The sequence below is a fragment of the Saccostrea cucullata genome, unplaced genomic scaffold, assembly GCF_032062105.1.
Source record: "Saccostrea cucullata isolate Sc308-1 unplaced genomic scaffold, CSIRO_AGI_Scuc_v1 ctg88, whole genome shotgun sequence".
Taxonomy (NCBI): Eukaryota; Metazoa; Mollusca; class Bivalvia; order Ostreida; family Ostreidae; genus Saccostrea; species Saccostrea cuccullata.
This window is the reverse complement of record NW_026930139.1, coordinates 138,179-162,069: the sequence shown is the minus strand read 5'-3', so window position 1 is coordinate 162,069 and position 23,891 is coordinate 138,179. Positions and strand designations below refer to the sequence as shown.

The 23,891-nt window shown below is 34.9% G+C and overlaps 1 protein-coding gene across 1 annotated transcript; it reads left to right on the top strand.

The window, feature by feature from the left end:
• Positions 1-1,091: 1,091 nt before the first annotated feature.
• On the top strand, positions 1,092-21,243 carry LOC134283021 (argininosuccinate lyase-like). Its single transcript, XM_062765442.1, has 16 exons — positions 1,092-1,260; positions 1,345-1,452; positions 1,525-1,611; positions 2,477-2,560; positions 4,081-4,235; positions 5,675-5,752; positions 5,871-5,948; positions 7,356-7,408; positions 7,518-7,580; positions 14,327-14,441; positions 18,815-18,899; positions 19,363-19,422; positions 19,593-19,676; positions 19,809-19,889; positions 20,295-20,401; positions 20,813-21,243. The coding sequence occupies exons 1-16, from the start codon at positions 1,255-1,257 to the stop codon at positions 20,961-20,963; spliced, it is 1,395 nt and encodes a 464-aa protein (XP_062621426.1). The 5' UTR covers positions 1,092-1,254; the 3' UTR covers positions 20,964-21,243.
• Positions 21,244-23,891: the final 2,648 nt, after the last annotated feature.

Below are 23,891 nucleotides of genomic sequence, written 5' to 3'. Positions count from 1 at the left end.
TCACACCGTGATAATTCCCTCTCGCTTCAGTTTAAGAGACCAGGAAATTTTATCCAAGAACTGAAATGTGGAGCACTGTGTTGTCAAATAAATGTATAAAAATAGAAAACTGTTTGGAGGGTCAATGTGACACTATGATACTTATATAAAAGTTATTGTCCCATGGTTACATCTTGGGGTTAGTGAGATAATTGAAACAAATTGAAACTAAGGAGTCTCTCAGACTACATATATTTCAAACATCGAAAAAAAAAGTGTTTTTGTTTGTTCATTTTCATCTGTTGTAATATTTTCCATTAAAAGATTTATGTTGCCATTTGTATCCTTCACTTCAGTTTCAAAGATATGATTTTTTTCTCTCGATTTTTTTTAAAGAATAAAATGAATATTCAGTTTAGTAAGTTAGCGCCTTATTTCAAGTAGTGATACCGTCATCGGTCTGATTGCTCAGAAAGGATAGAAAAAAAGTTAAGGAATTATCGTTTTTTGGTCAAAATAGCAACGATATTTATTATATGTATTCTCGAAATAATTTTAAGACTCTGAAAGTTCTGCATCAAACTGTAATAGTTTAATTAACACTTTATTAGTTTATTCACCCTGATTTAATAGATTATCCTCCACCCGCAAAACCGAAAGTTTTTCCCAAACCCAATGAATTTACTTTCAATTATGTATATATGAAAAATGTTTATTAATTAAGAGTGCCTTTGGGTTTATTTTTGGTCCTTTAGGTTCTTTTGTGTCACTTTTTGAACATGGGTGCAATGGGTTTTGAAAATGATTTTCTGAGGAGTCGACGTAAAGAATTGTCAACTTCACATTATAAATCTACAAGCCAATATAAACAGATAACTAAGTCAACCTCTGACAGTAGAATATATGGCACAATAATAATTACCTTGTAAGTTCTAATAAATTAAAAAAAAATCGGCTTGTTTACTTCATTAAGATTTGCTAAAATATTTTTTCTGTCTGAATTTCCAAATTAAAAACTATGCTTTAAACAAAAGCATTCTATTTTTTTTTTTCAATTATTTCCGCATTTTATTATTCTGTGCTATTTGTATCACGTGATGTAAACAAAAAGTGCCTAGAATATCCTCTGTAGCCCCAGCAGTCGATTTTTAGAAAGAAGCTGTAAATTACTGAGCTTCTTTGACCAGTTGACGATTTGCACCAGTTGGAACAGCTTGCAGAAAACTGACTGCATCAAGGGATTTATCAGCTGACGTTTGAGCGCCAAATCCAGCTATGGAGGTAGTGGAAATTTTTGTAACAAATGCATAAATTTGAAAATCATTTATTTATTTTTTTTTTATCTTTAAACGTTTTGCTTTTTAGAAGCAGAAACTATGGGGTGGTCGATTTACTGGTGCTACTGATCCTGTTATGGAGAAATTCAATGCTTCTATTCAAATCGATAAGCGGATGTGGAGAGAAGATCTGCAGGTATGTGCCCCCCCCCCCCTTTCACACAGACACAATTTTAAGCATGTGGTTACATTTTTTTTTTAATTTCAGGGGAGCAAGGCTTATGTTAGAGCTATCCAAAAAGTAGGACTGGTTTCTGAAGAGGAGTGTCAGTCAATTTTATCTGGTCTAGAAAAGGTAATTTTCTAATTGCATGTATAACCATATCAAAATAAGTTCTGTTATTAATTATTTTATTATTAATATCCTCTGTAAAGAATGAGGTACCTTTACATATATATTATTTATTCTTCCTCCTCAGAAGGTGAAGGGGGCTAACTGTTTTACCTTTGTCTCTCTGTCAGTCCCTCTCTCTGTCTGTCCGTAACAAATTTTTGGTCACAGTTTTCTCAGCAACTATAGATATTCATTGCGGATGCTTGAAATTTTAGAACATTCTTTTATTTTCTGAGGCATGCCATATGGTAAGGTTTTTTTTTGGTTCACATCCGATGGCAACTTCCTGTGTGTCTGTGCATCTACCATAGAAAACAAATTTTTGTAGCAGTTTTCTCAGGAACTAATCATTGCAGAGCCAGATGATTGAAATTTTAGCAAATACTTTGTTGAAGCATGCCATATGGTGGGATTTATTTTTGTATGAATCTGATGTCAACTTCCTACTTATCCATGCATCTGTCGATTACAGAACTTGCATACACATCAGCGTGGGCATATTACTAGTGAGGATTGGCTCACAGACTTCTTCTTTATTTATTGCTATAAATGATAAACATCCTATGGCATATTACAAATTGTACAATTATATATAAATAGAAAATGAAACATATATCTTTAAAGTGATGAAAGAAAAAAGTAATAATACTGTTGTATGACATAGCCATAGTGCTTCACATTTTTATTCAGTTTGTGAGTAAAAAGTAATTAATCCTGATTCCTATTATGAATTTCTTTCCTAAATAAGTGATTAAGGAGATATGAGTATAAATGATATTCATCCTCTATATCTTTGCGTAATTTACAATTATGTATATAATTACAGGTGGGCGAGGAGTGGGAGAGTGGGACATTTGATATTAAGGATTCAGATGAGGACATTCACACAGCCAATGAAAGAAGACTAAAGGTGTGAAAAAAAGGATTAAATTCTAGGGAAAATTTAAGTCAAAAATATATTTTTTATTTGAATTATCTTCAACTCATGATAAGGATATCCATTTTACTGTGCTTGAGGTAGTGAAAGGCTTATGCTTGTATACTCCTGATAAAGGGATCACAGATTACCCCGGTAATTAAACCCCTTTGGAAGAAGTGTATGTCAGAGTAGACAAATCATATTTTCAGCACTGCTGATTCAGTGGGTGCTACCAGTCAACATATATAGTAGTTGCATATCTAGAAAATAATTTTGCTTGAATGATGAATATTTTGTATGGGATATTGGACAAAAAAACTGTTACGAAGGTTAATATCATCAATACTGCTTAGGATTTTTTTTTCACTTGAACCAAACATTCACTGTTCCCTGATGACTTTCTTGGGTTTTGAGCATCCTGGGTTTCTCAATGCTCAATAGGATCAAATCAGGCTTCAATATGAAAATCATTATCTGAGGGACAAATATTTAATTACATTTGACATACATGTATGTGTCCTTTTTTTAAAAGTGAGTTTAAGCAATGTTGCATTTCTTTCAAAATTCTTTAATACCGCTAGAATTGATAAACTAGTATCATATAGTGATTCATTTATGACTGAATAGCAACAGATAGAAGAAAAGAGAAATGTACTTTTGTTGCAACTGAAATGTTAATGTTCAAAAATAGTGAAAATGAATAACAATCAACTAAATATTAGCAAGTCTTAATTGCCAATTTTAAATTCTTGCCATCAGTTGATAACAGGAGAAAATGGCAATTTCAATAGGCCAGGCATATGTGTTATTATTGATTAGTTGATAATGAAGGCAATGTGTCCTATTTCTGCCAAGAAAAAAGTGCTCAATAAACAGAGAAAATGAAAATTTCCTGATAAACAAATAAGACCTGTTGATATTGGCATCTCATTGCTTTGCTCATTCAGATTCAATGAATTAAATCAATTCATTTATTGCCTGATTACTTATTATAGATTTTTACTGCATGGTATGTATTTGTTCTTGTTTTGTGTTTGATTTAATCTCTAACATTTCAGAGTCAATATTAACATTGTGAAAGTGACTAACAATGTTGCAATAGCATCACAGTGTATTTCCTACAGTAATACACTGAATAATTGAATAGAAAGTAGTAAATTTATTCATTATGACAAGATAACTTAAGATCAAACTAACATTGATAAAGACATGTGGTCACAAAAATGTCAAATATTTCAATATATAAGATTCACATTTGAAATAGATTTTTTTGACAACAAGTCTTCTAACTTCTTAACATGAATAATAATTATGTCTTAGTTATTAATGTTAAATATGGAGGAGCATATATTCCGGCTAAAAAGTTGAAGTTAGAAGTTAAAGAAATTTAACAACTTGAAGAATAGTTCAAAAAAGGTAATTGTTTTTTAACATAAAAATTGAGACAATAAAAGTTCTATAATAAGTCCTACTCTATATGACAATACACATACGTTCACGTGTAATTATAGGAGCTGATTGGTAGTGCAGCCAGCAAACTACATACAGGACGCAGTCGTAATGACCAGGTCAGCACAGACATGAGACTGTGGATGAAGAATGCACTCCTAGTCCTCAAGACTGAGCTACAGACCTTTGTCACAGTAATCCTCAACAGGGCTAAACAGTTAGTAACTATCAGTAGGGCCAAACAGTTATTAACTATCAGTAGGCCCAAAACATTTAGTAACTCTCAACAACACTCCAGTAGAGCCAAACAGTAAATATAAACAACACTTCAGAAGGGCCAAACAGTAACTATTACCAACACTTCAACAGGGCCAAATGGTAACTCTTAAAAACATTTCAAGATGGCCAAACAGATAGTAACCATCAACAACACTTCAGTAGGGCGAAACAGTTAATAACTCTTACCAACACTCCAGTAGGGCCAAACAGTTATTAACTGTCATCAACACTCCAGTAGGGCCAAACAAATCGTAACTATCAACAAAACTTCAATAGGGCCAAACAGTTATTAACTCTCATCAACACTCCAGTAGGGCCAAACATTTGTAACTCTCATCAACACTCCAGTAGGGCCAAACAAATCGTAACTATCAACAAAACTTCAATAGGGCAAAACAGTTATTAACTCTCATCAACACTTCAGTAGAGTCAAACAGTTAGTAACTCTTATCAACACTCCAGTAGGGCCAAACAGTAACTCTCATCAACACTCCAGTAGGGCCAAACAGTTATTTACTCTCATCAACACTCCAGTAGGGCCAAACATTTGTAACTCTCATCAACACTCAAGTAGGGCCAAACAAATCGTAACTATCAACAAAACTTCAATAGGGCAAAACAGTTATTAACTCTCATCAACACTTCAGTAGAGTCAAACAGTTAGTAACTCTTATCAACACTCGAGTAGGGCCAAACAGTAACTCTCATCAACACTCCAGTAGGGCCAAACAGTTATTAACTCTCATCAACACTTCAGTAGGGCCAAACAGTTATTAACTCTCATCAACACTCCAGTAGGGCCAAACATTTGTAACTCTCATCAACACTCAAGTAGGGCCAAACAGTTAGTAACTATCAACAAAACTTCAATAGGGTCAAACAGTTATTAACTCTCATCAACACTCCAGTAGGGCCAAACAGTTATTAACTCTCATCAACACTTCAATAGGGCCAAACAGTAACTATCAACAACGCTTCAGTAGGGCCAAACAGTAACTATCAACAACACTTCAGTAGGGCCAAACAGAAACTACATTGTAAAAACAACACTTCAGTAGTTCCAAACAGTTAGTAACTATCATCAATACTTCAGTAGGGCCAAACAGTAACTATAAACAACACTTCATTAGGACCAAATAGTAACTACATTGTATAAACAACACTTCAGAAGGACAAAACAGTTAGTAAATAAAAAGAACACTTCAGTAGGGTCAAACAGTAACTATAAACAACACTTCAATACAACCTAAAAAATAACATTTCCTCAGCAGGGCAACACAGTTAAAATTGTAAACATAATATCTTAGGCACTGACTGAAGAAAATCCAACCAGCATTCTTAGTTTTCATTCTAACCTCTGTATATATTGTTCAATAGAGAAATGGACGTTTTGATGCCCGGCTACACCCACCTCCAGAGAGCTCAGCCAATCAGATGGAGCCACTGGTTGCTCAGGTATAGGCATTTCCTGTCTCAGAAAGGATTGAACTCGGAAATAAAACTTGGCCTATGTATTAATGCCAAACAGAGGGATTTGTTTTTTTACAAATACGTTTAATATTTGTTTCTGCAGCTATGGTTGGATGTTGAAGCGTGATCTTGAACGTCTACAAGGATTACAGACTAGAGTTAGTTCTCTGACACTGGGAAGGTAAAATATCTATAATTCTGTACTTATTTAAAATTATCTAAACTTAAGCTATTTTTAACAAGGTATTGGAGCTTATAATGGACATATGAGAATATTTCAAATGCAATAATAAAAATATATATACTTTATTCCCCTAGGAGAAATGTCACATAGAAAAGGGAAATTATTTGTACATGTGTAACATTGTGAAAAAGACATTTAATTGTCAGGAACTTGTTAAATCAGACAATTGGCTATTCATATATGTGAACCTTAATGTTTTGTAATAGGTATATGTCATTTTTAGCTCTACTGGTCAGAGACCAGAAGAGCTTATGCGATAGTAAGGTGTCCGTCGTCCGTCCTTCTGTCTGTCTGTCCGTCTGTCTGTAAACAATTTTTCAAAACGCTACTTCTCCTACAGTTTTGATCTGATTTTAATATAACTTGGCACACAAGTAGACCACACAAAGATACATAAAATAGTGCATCGGATTTTGATTTCGATGAACGGTGTTGCCATGGTTACTAAAATTAGAATTTTCTGTGAAATTCCTTTAAAATGCTACTCCTCCTACAGTTATGATCTGATTTCAATATAACTTGGCATACAAGTAGACTACACAAAGATACATAAAATAGTGCAAGGTTTTTGATTTCGATGAGCGGTGTTGACATGGTTACTAAAAATAGAATTTTCTGTGAAATTCCTTTAAAACGCTACTCCTCCTACAATTTTGATCTGATTTCATTATAACTTGGCACACAAGTAGACTATACAAAGATACATAAAATAATGCATCGGATTTTGATTTTAATGAACGGTGTTGCCATGGTTACTAAAAATAGAATTTTCTGTGAAATTCCTTTAAAACGCTACTCCTCCTACAATTTTGATCTGATTTCAATATAACTTGGCACACAAGTAGACTACACAAAGATACATTAAATAGTGCATCGGATTTTGATTTCAATGAACGGTGTTGCCATGGTTACTAAAAATAGAATTTTCTGTGGAAATTCCTTTAAAACGCTACTCCTCCTACAATTTTGGTCTGATTTCAATATAACTTGGCACACAAGTAGACTACACTAAGATATAAAATAGTGCATCAGTTTTTGATTTTGATGAACAGTGTTGCCATTGTTACTAAAAATAGAAATGTCTGTGAAATTCCTTTATAAATCTACTCCTTCTACAATTTTGGTCTGATGGCAATGGCTTCTTTTCTCATCCTTTGTTATAAGTGCAAACCAGTAGAGCTACAGTCTCGACAGAGACTTCTGGTTTCAAGCAAGGAATGATTTCTAAACATATTAACAAACCTTTAATAGTTTTTAATAGCAAGATTTAATTTAGCAACATTGCAGGGAGAAGTACAAACTGAAGTACAAACTTCTACATATCTCCTGGAAATTTCTTTTCAGTGGGGCACTGGCTGGAAATCCATTTCCAATAGACAGAACAAGTCTTGCTTCAGGTAAGAAACAGATAAGTCAGCATTCTACAGAATCTGTCCTGTGTTAACTATTTTAATTCAGAGGAACAGATGATATTGTAATATGTACTGAATTTTTCGTCTACTTTAGACCTTGGATTTCTGGACATATCTGGAAACAGCTTAGATGCTGTAAGTGATAGGGACTTTGTAGGTAGGTTTCATGAAGAATAACATTCTGATAATTATTTACTGCAAATTCATTCTGCTTTAGCTTCAATTTGTTACACTCTGAAGAACTGCATTTATAGTGGATTAAAATCCATGGCTTGCACACTTATTCTTTTTTTTTTTTTTTTTTTTTTTTCAATCATTTATTCAATAACATACAATATAACAGTGAGGTAAAACTTCCGCAGAAGCCCTCTGATAATACCTCACCAGGGGTGCCAGGAGCTCCCTGGATTGATATAGCATTATATTATATATCTCCAAAATTTGAACAGAATTTTTTCACATTATGCTAATACTGTGGAATCATTATTGTTCGTGGGGGATCATTCTTCGTGGCTTTCGTGGGTAACCCTGAACCATGAATTTACATCCCCACGAATGTATATACAAACACATATATTATTGTTTGTTAAAAGTTACGATTACACAGACGTGTATCGTAAAATAATTGTTACCCTAGTGTCCGTGTGATCGCGCATAAAGAAGACAATCTGTATGTGATTATTGACACAAAACCGAAATCATTTTTTAAAACTTCAGTATCAAAGACATCGATAACGATATACATTAAGTAATAAAATAATAAATTTTACCGTTAAGTTTAAGTAGTGTTTACATTACAGTCCATACGCTCAAATGTCCCTTTGATGAGGTCAATTATCAGTACGATTTTGGAGTAGTGCTAATTAGCCAGTTAGCATGAATTGGTATCAGGGTAGACGTATTAAGTCAATTTGGGCATTGTCGTCGTTCTCATTGATTTAGAGATTTAAAAACATGTTCCGCATATCACTGGTGTTCTTTATAATTATAATTTTTATTTACTGTGGCATCATGACTGTAATTTGGCGGTGCAAGCCGCGGGTACATTTTTGTGTTCACAAGAGAGATATTAAATAAGCAAAATTGACGGTTATCCTTCTTTATTAGGTGCGTCGTCCGTCGTGTGTTAACATTTGAACATTTTCAGCTTCTTCTGTGCAACCACTGAACCAATTTCAACCAAATTTGGCACAAAGCATCTATGGGTGAAGGGGAACAAAAATTTTGAATTTCATGATCCCTGCCCCCCTGGAGCCTTGAGGGGTGGGGCCAAAACCACTAAAATTAATGCAATCTTTAAAAATCTTCTTCTTTACTCCTGGACATCAAGCAGTCAAACTGTTTGCATGATTGTAATCAGCAATGAGTCCTCTACCAAAATTGTGAAATTCATGGCCCTGGGGTCAGGGGTTTTAGTGCTAGGGCGGGGCTAAATAAGTAGGTAGTGAAAATGCATTATTTCTTTGAAAATCTTCTTCTCTGCTCCTGGGTATTAAATAAACCAACTAAGTACATAGTTATGATGAGCAAGAGTGCCTCTACCAAAATTGTGAATTTTATGGCCCCAGGGTCAGGGGTTCTGGTGTTAGGGCAGGGCTCTATTGATTATATAGTGAAAATACATGAATTCTTTGAAAATCTTCTTCTCTGCTCCTGGGAATTAAATAAACTAACTAAGTACATAGTTATGATGAGCAAGAGTGCCTCTACCAAAATTGTGAATTTTATGGCCCCAGGGTCAGGGGTTCTTGTTTTAGGGTGGGGCTCTAATGATTATATAGTGAAATGCATGAATTCTTTGAACATCTTATCCTTTGCTCCTGGTTAATATACTAATGATCTAGTTACATATTTAAGGCCAGGATTTATTTTATTTTCAGTTTTACAAACCCTCCGCTCAAGGTTTTGAATTTTCAGAAAAAAAATAAAACAATTTTTTTCTTTCCGATGTCAAATTTGAGTCAGGATCGAGATTTCAAATAGACGAACTCGCACTTCCGGTTTTAAGATGAAACGGCGGGTAAATAAAGCTAGATCTGAGAAGATAGCTTGGTTTAGTGTAAAATTCATTGATACGAGTGCCATTCAAAACGTTTCACCCGTTCAAAGGACAAATAAAATGCTGGCAACGTTGTTGCACAATGACATATTGGTGAGATAATTATGTATTCGTTTCAAAAGTATCTGTCTGTAAATTATTTTCCTTCCCCAGGTTTTAAACTGCCCGTGGTAGCTATTGCATATTGCCAGTGACATTGTTTAGGTCTCTGTTATAGCTTTCGGTCTAAGCATCATTCTTCAGAAAAGGGTTGCTTATGCATCAGATGTAATGAATAAAACTATGGGAGAAGTTGAGTCCATTTGAAGAAGAAATAAACAATAACCTGAAGAAATAAAAAAAAAATTCAGCTATTAAAAGGCAATAATATACAAATATATACAGGCATGTAGTATCATTTATATCAGCCAGAAAAATTATTTTACACTTAATTGAATAAATGTTAACCCCACTCCCCAATACTCCCTATCTGTTTTATGATAGAAATTATAATTAGCTCACCTCAACGAAGTTGGGGGGAGCTTATGTGATACCCTTGGCGTCGGTGTCGGTGTCGGCGTCGGCGTCGGCGTCCCAGGTTAAGTTTTTTGGAGCAGTTTTCTTTTTAATTACTTCTGTGTCCTATACTGATTAGACATGCATGGAAGATGGTTTTAGTGTGTTTTATTGTACCAGACAAAGTTTCAGATGCTGCAATTTCAGCAAAGGAATTACCAGGTTAATGTTTTTGGAGCAGGTTAACATTTTTGGTGCAGTTTTTGGTGTGGGTTTCATTTCCAAGTAACTATAAGTCCTATGTTGACCAAACTTGCATGGATGATACATCTAAGAATGCATACTACCGTGCTTGCTTCGGATGCTGAATCTGACCTACATTTTCCGGTTGAGTGAACAGGTTAAAGTTTTTGGTGTAGGTTTCATTTCCAAGTAACTATAAGCCCTATGTTGACCAAACTTGCATGGATGATACATCTAAGGATGCATACCACTGGGCTTGCTTCGGATGCTGAATCTGACCTACATTTTCCGGTTGAGTGAACAGGTTAAAGTTTTTGGTGCAGGTTTCATTTCCAAGTAACTATAAGCCCTATGTTGACCAAACTTGCATGGATGATACATCTAAGGATGCATACTACTGGGCTTGTTTCGGATGCTGAATCTGACCTACATTTTCCGGTTGAGTGAACAGGTTAAAATTTTGGTGCAGGTGTCATTTGCAAGTAACTATAAGCCCTATGTTGACCAAACTTGCATGTATGATACATCTAAGGATGCATACTACCGGGCTTGCTTCGGATGCTGAATCTGACCTACATTTTCCGGTTGAGTGAACAGGTTAAAATTTTTGGTGCAGGTTTCATTTCCAAGTAACTATGAGCCCTATGTTGACCAAAGTTGCATGGATGATACATCTAAGGATGCATACTACAGGGCTTGCTTCGGATGCTGAATCTGACCTACATTTTCCAGTGTGAACAGGTTAAAGTTTTTGGTGCAGGTTTCATTTCCAAGTAACTATAAGCCCTATGTTGACCAAACTTGCATGGATGATACATCTAAGGATGCATACTACCGGGCTTGCTTCGGATGCTGAATCTGACCTACATTTTCCAGTTGAGCGAACAGGTTAATGTTGTTGGTGCAGGTTTCATTTGCAAGTAACTTTAAGCCCTATGTTGACCAAACTTGCATGGATGATACATCTAAGGATGCACACTACCAGGCTTGCTTCGGATGCTGAATCTGACCTACATTTTCCGGTTGAGTGATTAGTTAAAAGTTTTTGGTGCAGGTTTCATTTCCAAGGAACTATGAGTTCTTTAATGACCAATCTTGCATAGATGATACATCTAAGGATGCATACTTCCAGGCTTGCTTCGGATGCTGAATCTGACCTACTTTTTGTGGATGAGTGAAAATGTTAGTTTTGATGCATGTTTCATTTCCAATAAACTATGAGCCCTATAATGAGCAAACTTGCATGGATGATACATCTAAGGATGCACACTAATGGACTTGCTTTGGATGCTGAATTGGACATACATTTTTCAGATAATAGACAAGGTAAAAGTTATGGTTGCAGGTCTATTACCAAAAACTATAAGGCTTATATAACATTGTATAAACCAAACTTGCACAAATGCTGCATCAAGAGATGAAAACTCTCAAATTTGCTTCAGATGCTGGATTTTCATTACATTTTCATGAAGAAGAAGTAGTTTAAATTTTTTATGTAGGTCTATTTCAAAGTATCAGATCAAAATTGCTTTTAAAAATATTTTCATTTTTGGAATGTATACTTTTTGTTGGTTAATTGTGTGACTTTGCCTTACTTAAAGACAACATTCGTTGAGGTGAGCTCTGTAATCTCTGATTACCTATGTTTTTAGGCATCAAGTAAATTTTAGAACAATGTCTACACATTCACCTAACACATATTAAAAAAATAAAGATATATTGAAAGACTTTTAAAGAATTGTTTTTATACGCCCGTCTTAAGACGGGACGTATTATGTTATAGGCTTCGTGTCCGTCCGTCTGTCTAGCTGTCTGTCTGTCCGTCTGTCTGTTAGCTTTTTCGTTTCCGGCTCATAACTTTAATACTACTAGGCCTAGGATTATCAAACTTTGTCATCTGATGCATCTTGGTTAGAAGGTGTGTCGCGCACAAAAAGTAGGTCGCTTTGACCTTTATTTAAGAAGTTATAGCCAAATATGGAAAAATCCTTTCCGGCCCATAACTAGAAAACCATAAGACCTACAATCATCAAACTTGGCCAGTTTATGCATCTTAGGTAGAAGGTGTGTCGCGACCTATTTCAAGGTCACTGTGACCTTTAATTTAAGTGAATTTTTAAAAAAAAGTGTGTCTTTTTACTATTCATTTACACATCCCAAATAATGTAAGAGTATTGCACTGTTCTTATTAAAAAAGTGTTAAATCAAGAAAATACTTATTTTTTTTAAGCATATACTTGACAGCAATCTATAACAAATATAATGTATGTCAGAGAAATCCTGCCTCTCCCATGAGTGTAATTATCAAGCACTGGTCAAGAAGAATTTTTATAACAGAAAATTGCATGTCAAATTAGGGAGAAATTAATGGGTTTTGAGTGCGAGGAGCTAGCATTGGTGTTATCTATATCCCTTGAGTATTGGGCAAATGGGTAAGCCTGTGTGATTTAAAATAGCTCTTGTTGACTAGCTTAAGTTTTAAAATGAATTTGATGAAAAGTAATTAAAACTAATTTGATATTGCATAATAGACTAATCTGATATTATGTAATTATTAATTTAAAAACTAATTTTTTGGGGTGAGGTGGAATCAGCATGTCCATATGAATTACATATTAAAACCTGTCGGACATTAAATCTCAACCAAAAAAAAAAATCTTTGAGTATTTTATTAAATTTATAGTAGATAGTGCAGACCCATTCATCTCTTGGTAGTAATGAGTAGACAAGCAACCAGTTAAAGATTAATTAATGAGTTCAATGTAGGAAGGCTAGCTGTCTCAGTCGCTCTGATTAAGCAGTGACCTTATCTGTACCCTTTGGGGATTAGACAGAAGAACTGCTGGTCAGTTTATAACATATGTCATTTGATGGCAAGCCTTTTCTTTTTAAAATTAATTTGGTATAGATTAAGTTGTTAAGACTAATTTGATGATGGGCATTTGACAAGGTCTAACACAGCCAGCACAGAAATCTATCGGTGATGTAATATTTATATTATAATTGATGCCTACATCACAGGGGATGGATAAATATTTTAAGGAATGGAAAAATCATCGAAATCTTGGAATCAAGGTTGATGTGATTTTCTTGCACCTATACTGTTCAAGAAAATTGTAATTTTTTGACGGGCGTATAATGCTGTGGCGCGGCACTTTATTTAAAATATATTTTGACCAACATCACAAAATTTATACAACTGGTCCAAACTGGCAGATTATGAAATAAGCAATTAAATGTTCTACTTTCCTATTTGTAAGCATTTTGTGTCCAGTGGTAAGGAGCTTATTAGAATAGCATAAGAAAAAGAATGTACAAATGTTAATAATCGATTTATCAAAAATTTTTTTTTATTTCCTTCTCCTTCGGGACTTTTTTTTTATTCTCATGTTCATAACTAAACCTAAACAAAAAAAAAATGCTGGCCTTATAATGAAGAAAGGGGCCTCTTTCAAAATAGATAATTTCAGGGCCGCTGGGTCAGCGATACCAGGGGGGTACTTTGACTAAAAATAAATTAATGCTTTGAAATCTGCCCTTTGATAAGCAATGTTGCCTCCTTCAAAATTTGTGAAGTTCATGGCTTTTGGATTAAAACAAGAACCAAATACAATCGCTTGAAAGTTGTTACATGATACTCAGGTGACCTATAAGGCCCGTGGGCCTCTTGTTTTAACTGGAGAAAAATTCTTACCAACGAAATTACGTCCCCACGGACCAGGAAATTTTTGGCTACCAACGAACATTGACCCCCTCGAATAAAAATGATTCCACAGTATATAATTATTGACGCTTCATTTTCATACATATACATAAATATCTCAAATTAAATTAGCACCATTTTTATATATGATAACAAAGTATACATTTAACACCATTATACTAATATATAATTATTGACGCTTATTCATTGTATAAGAAACAAACAATCTTTTAAGCTTCTGATTTACATTATTTGTCTCTTGTAATTATGTTGTTCATGTTGAAGTACTTGTATTTGTGATTCTGAAACACTTTCTACATTTTTAGTAGAATTACCAAATCTGTACAGAATGAGCAGAGAAATGACACTTGTATAAGCTAGAACTGTTTTATCTGTTGTTTAGCGGAGTTTCTGTTCTGGGCCTCTATGGTGGGGACACATCTGAGTCGCTGGGCTGAGGACCTTATTCTATACAGCTCTAAGGAGTTTGGCTTTGTTACTCTGGCTGATGCTTATAGGTACTGATAATATATCACAGGTTTTCTATGAAAGAGACATTTTTTAGCTCACCTCAACGAAGTTGGGGGAGCTTATGCAATACCCTCGGCGTCGGTGTCGGCGTCGGCGTCCCGGGTTAAGGTTAAGTTTTTTGGAGCAGTTTTCTTTTTAAGTACTTCTATGTCCTATATTGATTAGACATGCATGGAAGATGGTTCTAGTGTGTGTCATTGTACCAGTCAAAGTTTCAGATGCTGCAATTTTAGCAAAGGAATGACCAGGTTAATGTTTTTGGAGCAGGTTAACATTTTTGGTGCAGTTTTTGGTGTAGGTTTCATTTCCAAGTATCTATAAGCCCTATGTTAACCAAACTTGCATGGATGATACATCTAAGGATGCATACTACCGAGCTTGCTTCGGATGCTGAATCTGACCTACTTTTTCTGGTTGAGTGAACAGGTTAAAGTTTTTTGGTGCAGGTTTCATTTCCAAGTATCTGTAAGTCCTATGTTGACCAAACTTGCATGGATGATACATCTAAGGATGGATACAACCAGGCTTGCTTCGGATGCTGAATCTGACCTACATTTTCCGGTTGAGTGAACAGGTTAAAGTTTTTGGTGCAGGTTTCATTTCCAAGTATCTGTAAGTCCTATGCTGACCAAACTTGCATGGATGATACATCTAAGGATGGATACTACTGGGCTTGCTTCAGATGCTGAATCTGACCTACATTTTCTGGATGAGTGAACAGGTTAAAGTTTTTGGTGCAGGTTTCATTTCCAAGTATCTGTAAGTCCTATGTTGACCAAACTTGCATGGATGATACATCTAAGGATGGATACTACCGGGCTTGCTTCAGATGCTGAATCTGACCTACATTTTCTGGATGAGTGAACAGGTTAAAGTTTTTGGTGCAGGTTTCATTTCCAAGTAACTATGAGCCCTATGTTGACCAAACTTGCATGTATGATACATCTAAGGATGAATACTACCGGGCTTGCTTCGGATGCTGAATCTGACCTACATTTTCCAGTTGAGTGAACAGGTTAAAGTGTTTGGAGCAGGTTTCATTTGCAAGTAACTTTAAGCCCTATGTTGACTAAACTTGCATGGATGATATATCTAAGGATGCACACTACAGGGCTTGCTTCGGATGCTGAATCTGACCTACATTTTCCGGTTGAGTGAACAAGTAAAAGTTTTTGGTGCAGGTTTCATTTCCAAGTAACTATGAGTTCTTTAATGACCAATCTTGCATGGATGATACATCTTAGGATGCATACTACCAGGCTTGCTTCGGATGCTGAATCTGACCTACATTTTGTGGATGAGTGAAAATGTTAGTTTTTGATGTATGTTTCATTTCCAATTAACTATGAGCCTTATAATGTGCAAACTTGCATGGACGATACATCTTAGGATGCACACTAATGGACTTGCTTCGGATGCTGAATTCGACATACATTTTTCAGATAATAGACAAGGTAAAAGTTGTGGGTGCTGGTCTATTACCAAAAAACTTTAAGGCTTTTATAACATTGTATAAACCAAACTTGCACAAATGTTGCATCAAGAGATGAAAACTCAAATTTGCTTTAGATGCTGAATTACATTTTCATGAAGAAGAACTACTTTAAATTTTTTATGTTGGTCTACTTCAAAGTATCAGATCAAAATTGCTTAGATATTTTCATTTTTGGAATATACACTTTTTGTTGGTTAATTGTGTGACTTTGCCTTATTTAAAGACAACATTCGTTGAGGTGAGCTCTGTAATCTCTGATTACCTATGTTTCTTAGTACATGTACCTTCGGTACATAAAACATTTTAGCATGTTCTGCTTTATTTTAGTACAGGCATTGCCTTGTTGACCTGCTTCTCTTTGTTTTCGTACTGGTGTTGCCTTGTTCACCTGCTTCTCCTTGTTTTTGTACCTTGTTTACCTTTGTTTTAGAACAGCAGTAGTTTGTTTCCTTCATTGGCTTTGATTAGTACAACGGTTGTATGTTTTCTTCCATATTTGCTTTGATTTAGTAAGTAGAAGTTTGTTTTCCTGATTTGCTTGTTTTAATACAGACAGTGGTTTGCCTTGTTGACCTGTTCTGATTTATCTTACTACTGGCAGTGGTTTGTTCTTCTTTATTTTAGTACAGACTATAGTTTGTTCTGCTTTGTTTCTGTACAGACTATACTTTGTTCTGTTTGTTTTTCATTTGCCATGTTTCTGTTCTGCTTTGTTGTAGATCAGACAGTGGGTTTGTTTTGTTAACCTGTTCTGCTTAATTTTTATACAGTATACTTTGTTCTATATACTTTGTTCTGCTTTGTTTTTCATTTGCCATGTTTCCATTCTGCTTTGTTGTAGTTCAGACAGTGGTTTGTATTGCTGACCTGTTCTGCTTTGTTTTGATACATGTTATAGTTTGTTTATCTTTGTTGTAGAATAGCAGTAGTTTGCCTTGTTGACCTTTGCTGCTTTGTTTTAGCACAGCAGTTGTTTGTTTCTCTGATTTGCTTTGTTAGGTCACCTGAGTAACTCAGGTGACCTATTGCTATCTGTTTTCTTCCGTCTTTTGTCGTCCGTCGTGTGTTAACATTTGAACATTTTCAGCTTCTTCTCTGAAACCACTGAACCAATTTCAACCAAATTTGGTATACAGCATCTATGGGTGAAGGGGAACGTAAATTGTGAATTTCATGGTCCCTGCCCCCCTGGGGCCTGGGGGGTGGGGCCAAAACCACTAAAATTATTGCAATCTTTAAAAGTCTCCTTTACTCCTGGATATCAAGCAGGCAAACTGTTGGCATGAATGTATTGAGCATTGAGTCCTCTACCAAAATTGTGAATTTTATGGCCCCAGGGTCAGGGGTTCTAGTGCTAGGGCGGGGCTATATAGATTATATAGTGAAAATGCATTATTTCTTTAAAAATCTTCTTCTCTGGTCCTGGGTATTAAATAAACTAACTTAGTACATAGTTAATGATGAACAAGAGTGCCTCTTCCAAAACTGTGAATTTTATGGCCCCAGGGTTAGGGGTTCTGGTGTTTGGGCGGGGCTCTATTGATTATATAGTGAAAATGCATTTATTCTTTGAAAATCTTCTTCTCCGCTTCTGGGTATTAAATTAATTAACTAAGCACATAGTTATGATGAGCAAGAGTGCCTCTTCAAAATTGTGAATTTTATGGTCCCAGGGTCAGGGATTCTAGTGCTAGGACGGGGCTATATGGATTATATAGTGAAAATGCATTTATTCTTTGAAAATCTTCTTCTCTGCTCCTGGGTATTAAGTAAACTAACTTAGTACATATTTATGATGAGCAAGAGTGCCTCTTCCAAAACTGTGAATTTTATGACCCCAGGGTCAGGGGTTCTGGTGTCAGGGCGGGGCTCTATTGATTATATAGTGAAAATGTATTTATTCTTTGAAAATCTTCTTCTCTGCTTCTGGGTATTAAATGAACTAAGTACATAGTTATGATGAGCAAGAGTGCCTCTTCCAGTATTGTAATTTCATGACCCCAGGGTCAGGGGTTCTGGTGTTATGGTGGGACTCTATTGATTATATGGTGAAAATGCATTTATTCTTTGAAAATCTTCTTCTCCGCTTTTGGGTATGAAATTAATTAATTAAGCACAAAGTTATGATGAGCAAGAGTGTCTCTTCCAAAATTGTGAATTTTATGGCCCCAGGATCAGGGGCTCTAGTGCTAGGGAGAGGCTATATAGATTATATAGTGAAAATACATTAATTCTTTGAAAATCTTTTCCTTTGCTCCTGGGTGTTATGCCAATGATCCAAGTATATATATTTATGATGAAGAAAGGTGCATCTAGCAAAATAGTTATTTTTTTATCCCCCCCCATCCCTGGCTTGTGGTGGGATGGGGGGGCATAGTCTGAAAAAAAATTAATGCTTTGAAATTTGCTCTTTGGTATTAATCAACCATTTTATGATAAAATTTGCAAATTTTGAAATATATGGCCCCAAGGTCCGTGGTTCCTTTGGGGTGAGGTGCAAAACTGGTTATAAAGTGGATGTGCATTTTCTCTTTGTTACTCTGATCAACCTCTGGGTATTAAATAATAGAGTAAGCATGCTAAGTTTATAATTATGATAAGCAATGGTGCCTCTTTCAAAATTATGAATTGTAAATTTCATGGCCTCTTGTTTAAAACACAAACCAAAGTTATTTGTTTGAAAGTTGTTACACGATACTCAGGTGACTTATAAGGCCCGTGGGCCTCTTGTTTTAGTTAAGCAGTTGCTTGTTAATGTATCTCTGGTTTGCTCTGTTTTAGTTCAGCAGTAGTTTATTTCCCTGATATGCTTTGATTTTGTACAGGCAGTGGTTTGCCTTGCTGACCCACTCTGCTTTGTTTTAGCACTGGCAGCAGCTTGATGCCTCAGAAGAAGAATGCAGACAGCCTGGAACTGATCAGAGGCAAAGCTGGCAGGATGTTTGGTCATGTTAGTACATCTTACAATCATATAGACCAAGGAGAGGTTGATGTGAAATATCTGTCTATAGATTGACTCTGACAATATGGGTTAATCTTGAAAAGTATCACATTAAAATATTTCTGATTCATATATATAGTCTTCTCTTACCAAATACTGTGATTTCATCAATTTTCGTTGGCATCAATTTTTGTGAATTTTGTAAAAGTGATGTTTTTGAGGATATGTAATTTCGTGGACAAAAGGATTGCCTATGCAAATGAATATTATATTTCTTAATTCAATGAACATTGGAATTTGTGGATCTGCTCAACGACAAAATCCTTGAAAATGGGTGCTCAACAAATATTGACGAAACCACGGTAATAATAGGATTGTCTTAGAAGATAAATTATGAGCATATTCCTATAATTTGAACCTTGTTTGACTTGAACATGTGTCTGTTTGATCGATATTTTACTCCTATTCACAGTGTTCTGGATTCCTCATGACATTGAAGGGAATACCTAGTACATACAACAAGGACTTGCAGGTCGGTATAGAATTTTGTCTGACTTTCCCATAAATGAAATGGAGATTGCTGAAAATATGAAGATAGCTCATATATTACTGAATTGAACCTATATAGTTTTAATAAATTTATATCTTAAAAGATTTAGAACCTGCTTGTACATATCATCACCTTGTTCTTTATAATGACAGGAAGATAAGGAAGCCATGTTCGATGTGTATGACACTCTACTAGGTGTGGTTAAAGTAGCAATAGGTGTCCTCTCTACTTTACAGGTAAGTTTTCTTAACTCTAAAATATATATACACAATTATATAAACTTGTGTATATTTACAGTTAATATTACATATATGTCCACTGCTTTATTTTACCGGTGGCAATTTGAATATGATTTCTGTTTATTTTAGATAGATGCAGACAAAATGAGACAAGCTTTGAGCCCAGAAATGCTGGCAACAGATATAGCTTATTATTTAGTCAGAAAAGGGGTAAAGTACACTATTTCTTTAATTGAATTGAACAAGATGAGATCTTCCCCTGAGTACATTGTACCAACATTTGTGACCATTTATCTTTGACCTATGAGTTTGAGCTACTTGAAAAAAAATTACCTTGAGCATTGAATGGTTAGTGCTAAAGCCTTCATATTTCACAAGTATACAAGGTATTTCTGGGAACAAGACCTTTTCCTTGGGCAAAAACATTTTTTACCTTAGCCTTGAAGATTGACCTACTTTTGAAAAAGTGTAACATAATTTTTGCCATAACTTTTGAATTGTTGTTGCAAGGGCTTCCATATTTAAATTTGTATTTATTGTGCCAAACATTCCCTTTCCACATTTGTGACCTTTGAGTTTGAATGCTCTTGAAAATCTTTTTGTTTATTCATGTAGATCCCATTTCGGGAGGCTCATGGTTTATCAGGAATGTGTGTGGCACTGGCTGAAAAGAAGAAGTGTTCTTTATCAGAACTAACACTACAAGATTTCAGATCTGTCAGGTACAACTATTCATATAAATCATACTAACTCAAACATGGACAAAATGGTTGTTCAGGGACAAATGATATAAATTCAAAAAAATGGATGCCTTGATTGGTATATAGTTCTGGTCCTACTTTTGTTGCAAATGATATAGCTATTAAATAAATTTCCAAAATATTAAGAAATTGTAAACCTTCTATGATGTTCAAATTAAACTCTACTTTTTTGGAGCCATCTTTATTAATCTATACAAATATTTTTCACTTCAAATTCCATTTTTGTGTAAATTTGAATGAAAAAATAAAAAACTATGCACTTAAACATTCATTTTACTCATTGAAACTTGACTAAGGATGTTATAATTTTAATTGAAAAAAGTTTGTATCATCTGTCCTTAACTTGCATTTACATGTTGATGGTTTTTCCAGTGAGCAGTGTACTGAGGATATTTTGTCTATCTGGGATTATGAGAAGTCCGTAGATCAGTACAGTGTATATGGAGGAACAGGGAAAACAAGTGTTACAGCTCAGATCGAGAATCTAGAGGCCTGGCTAAACCAGTCAGATCTACTGCAATGAGGGAGAATCTAGATGTATTTACATCACAGACAGAGATGTTAGACACCTCACAACTTAGAAGCAATGCAAAAATACAATGTCTACAGCTTTAAACAATAGACATTTGATGGATATAACTTGGAAAATCAAAACGTTTTCTCATACTGTATAGAAAGTCATTGCCATTGTGATGGACAGTTTATGATATTACTGACACCACAGGGTGGCTGACTACAAATTTGCATTATGTCAAGATGTTTTACCATATGTATATGCTATTGAATAAATCAATTGCATTAAACCAATGTTTGTTTTTATTCATCCAAGCTAATTCAAATTGAAGGAGAGATCTTTATAGAGTTTTAAGTGTTGAATGCGAAACAGTTACTGTGAAATCACTAATTTTCATGGGGGTTTAATTTTCGAGGTATGAAGATACAATTTAAACGAATTTATGTCCACCAGTGAAATTTTTCTCAAATATTACTTCTAAACACTTCTTCATCCAAGAAATTAAATCCCCACGAAATCCTAAACCAAGAAAAGGTGACCCCTCGAAAATATGTGATTTGACAGTATGTGGAATCCGTTTTACCGGTATATCCATTTGAACATTTTTCTGTCATGTTAAGCTTCCTCTGTAATAAATATGTGCCGAATACAGTTCTGTATGATAAAATACTATCATATCAGACAGTTTGAAGCCCGTTAGAATTCTACAGAATGCTACGTTGAAGCATCCTGGGGTAGTGTAGATTCTAAATTGCTCAATCATGACCCCCAAGGTGAGGCAGGGCCATAATAAGGAATCCAAGTTTTACATTGAAATATCTAGGAATTTTTTAAAAATCTTCTCGAGAATCACTGGGCCAGGAAAGCCTAGACTTGCGTGAAAACATTCTGGGGTAGTGTAGATTTTAAATTGTTAAAATAATGCTGGAGTAGGGTGGGATCATAATAAAGGAATAACTGTCTTATTTTTCGATTTCATGAAGTGAAGGCGTTTATGCATAAAATTATCACGCAAGCCAATCGATTGATCATCTTCATGAAATTGAAAAATCTGAGTTATTCCTCATATTTACATGCTTTTGATTCCGCCAATCCACGTGCTCTAAGCCCCGCGTCTGTCTCTACATTTGTCCCGCCCAGCACGTGATTTTTCTTAACCGCGCCTATCGATGAACCAGTGCATTCATGAAGAAATAAAGTACATTTACTCTTTGTAATTTTATGTTGGACAAAGACATTGGAAATGTAAATATTAGGTATTACAAGGGGAAATTCTGTTGAAGAACAGCATGGTCAAAGCTACTCAGGTGAGCATTGTGGTCCATGGATCTCTTGTTACGAGTGTCAAATTCTTTACCAAAAAACTAGAAATGAATTAAGGGTACTTACCACAAACAAAAAAATGATGCGCGGGTTGATATATTTTTTTTGACTGATTTTGATTTGAAATGACATAAATAATAAATCCCTGAAATATAAAGAAATCGTAGGTTTTCCTTGGTGCTTATATATGAGATTTTGTTTTGCCTTCTATATAATTCCATACAAAATTTTGCACAATTTTTTAACCTTATGACAAAATCTTATATAATTCTCCCACTCTACTTGGTAAGTATTATTCAGGTTGTCAATTTAAATGTAAATCTAAGAAAAATAATGCTGATTTCTGAAAAAAGTTTGTGTTATTTATCCTTAAACATACATTCTTTATGAGGATAAGTACCTTCTGTTTTCAAGATAATGTACCTAAGTAAAATAGAAACCGTGCCACATGAACATTAGCTGCAGAACTGTAGCTCTCCGAAAAATATATATTGATAGACCGGAGAGTCTATCAATATATAACAAATAATTTTAATCAAGCGAGTTAATTGCCTGTAGAGACACTGTAAATGGTTGGGAGGTAGCTGCAGAACTGTAGCTGTCCGAAAAATATAATATTTTTCGGACAGCTACAGTTCTGCAGCTACCTCCCAACCATTTACAGTTGTCTCTACAGGCAATTAACTCGCTTGATTAAAATTATTTGTTAGATTGCTGAAAATTCATTTCAAGCGAATTAATTGCCACATCTTGTTTTTATCTGATATTTTCTGGAGAGAAGAAAAGGAGAGGGCTACATTATTGTAGAAATCAAAGATGTTGTACTATGTATTCCTTGCATGATATTTCAAAAGAAAAACAAGATGTGTTTGTGAAACACTGATGCCACCGTATGGAAAGATAGCGAAGGTTAAGCTTTCTCAAATGCAGATCAAATACTACAGTATGTCGGTACCTAAAGTAAGACCTTTTCACAAGAAATACCAATGTGAAATATAAAACCCTAGGACCACCTATTCAAAGGTTATGACCAATGTTAATGTTTTTAAAGGTAGGACAAACTCCGGGATCAAGGTCAAAGGGTTAAGGTTGTTGGTTTCTAGAGAAAGGCTTTGTCTTAAGAATTACATATTGGAAGTATGAAAGCGCTGGCCCTTACCGTTCAAAAGTTATGGCCAAGGTTAAAGTTTGTAAAATGTAGGTCTTACTCCAAGGTCAAAGGGTCAAAGTTGTTGATATCCAATTAAAGGTCTTCTCACAAGAATTACATATGTGAAGATAGAAAGCTCTAGTCTTTACAATTCAAAAGACATGGCAAAGGTTAAATTTTTTTCGTATGTATGGAAATCTCCAAGATCAAGGTGAAAAGGTCAAAATTCTTGGTTTCAAATGAAAGGTCTTGCTTCAAATAATTGATATTTGAAATACTGGTTTGAAATTCTTAGTATCTACCATTTAAAATTAGGACCAAATTAAAAGTTTGGATTTTTGTGTAAAAATGGGTTAACCACCAAGTTCAAAGTAAAAGTTCTTGATATCATATGGAAGATTTTGTCAGAAGGATAAATATGTGAAATATAAAAGCCCTAGTTCTTACCGTCCATAAATTATGAT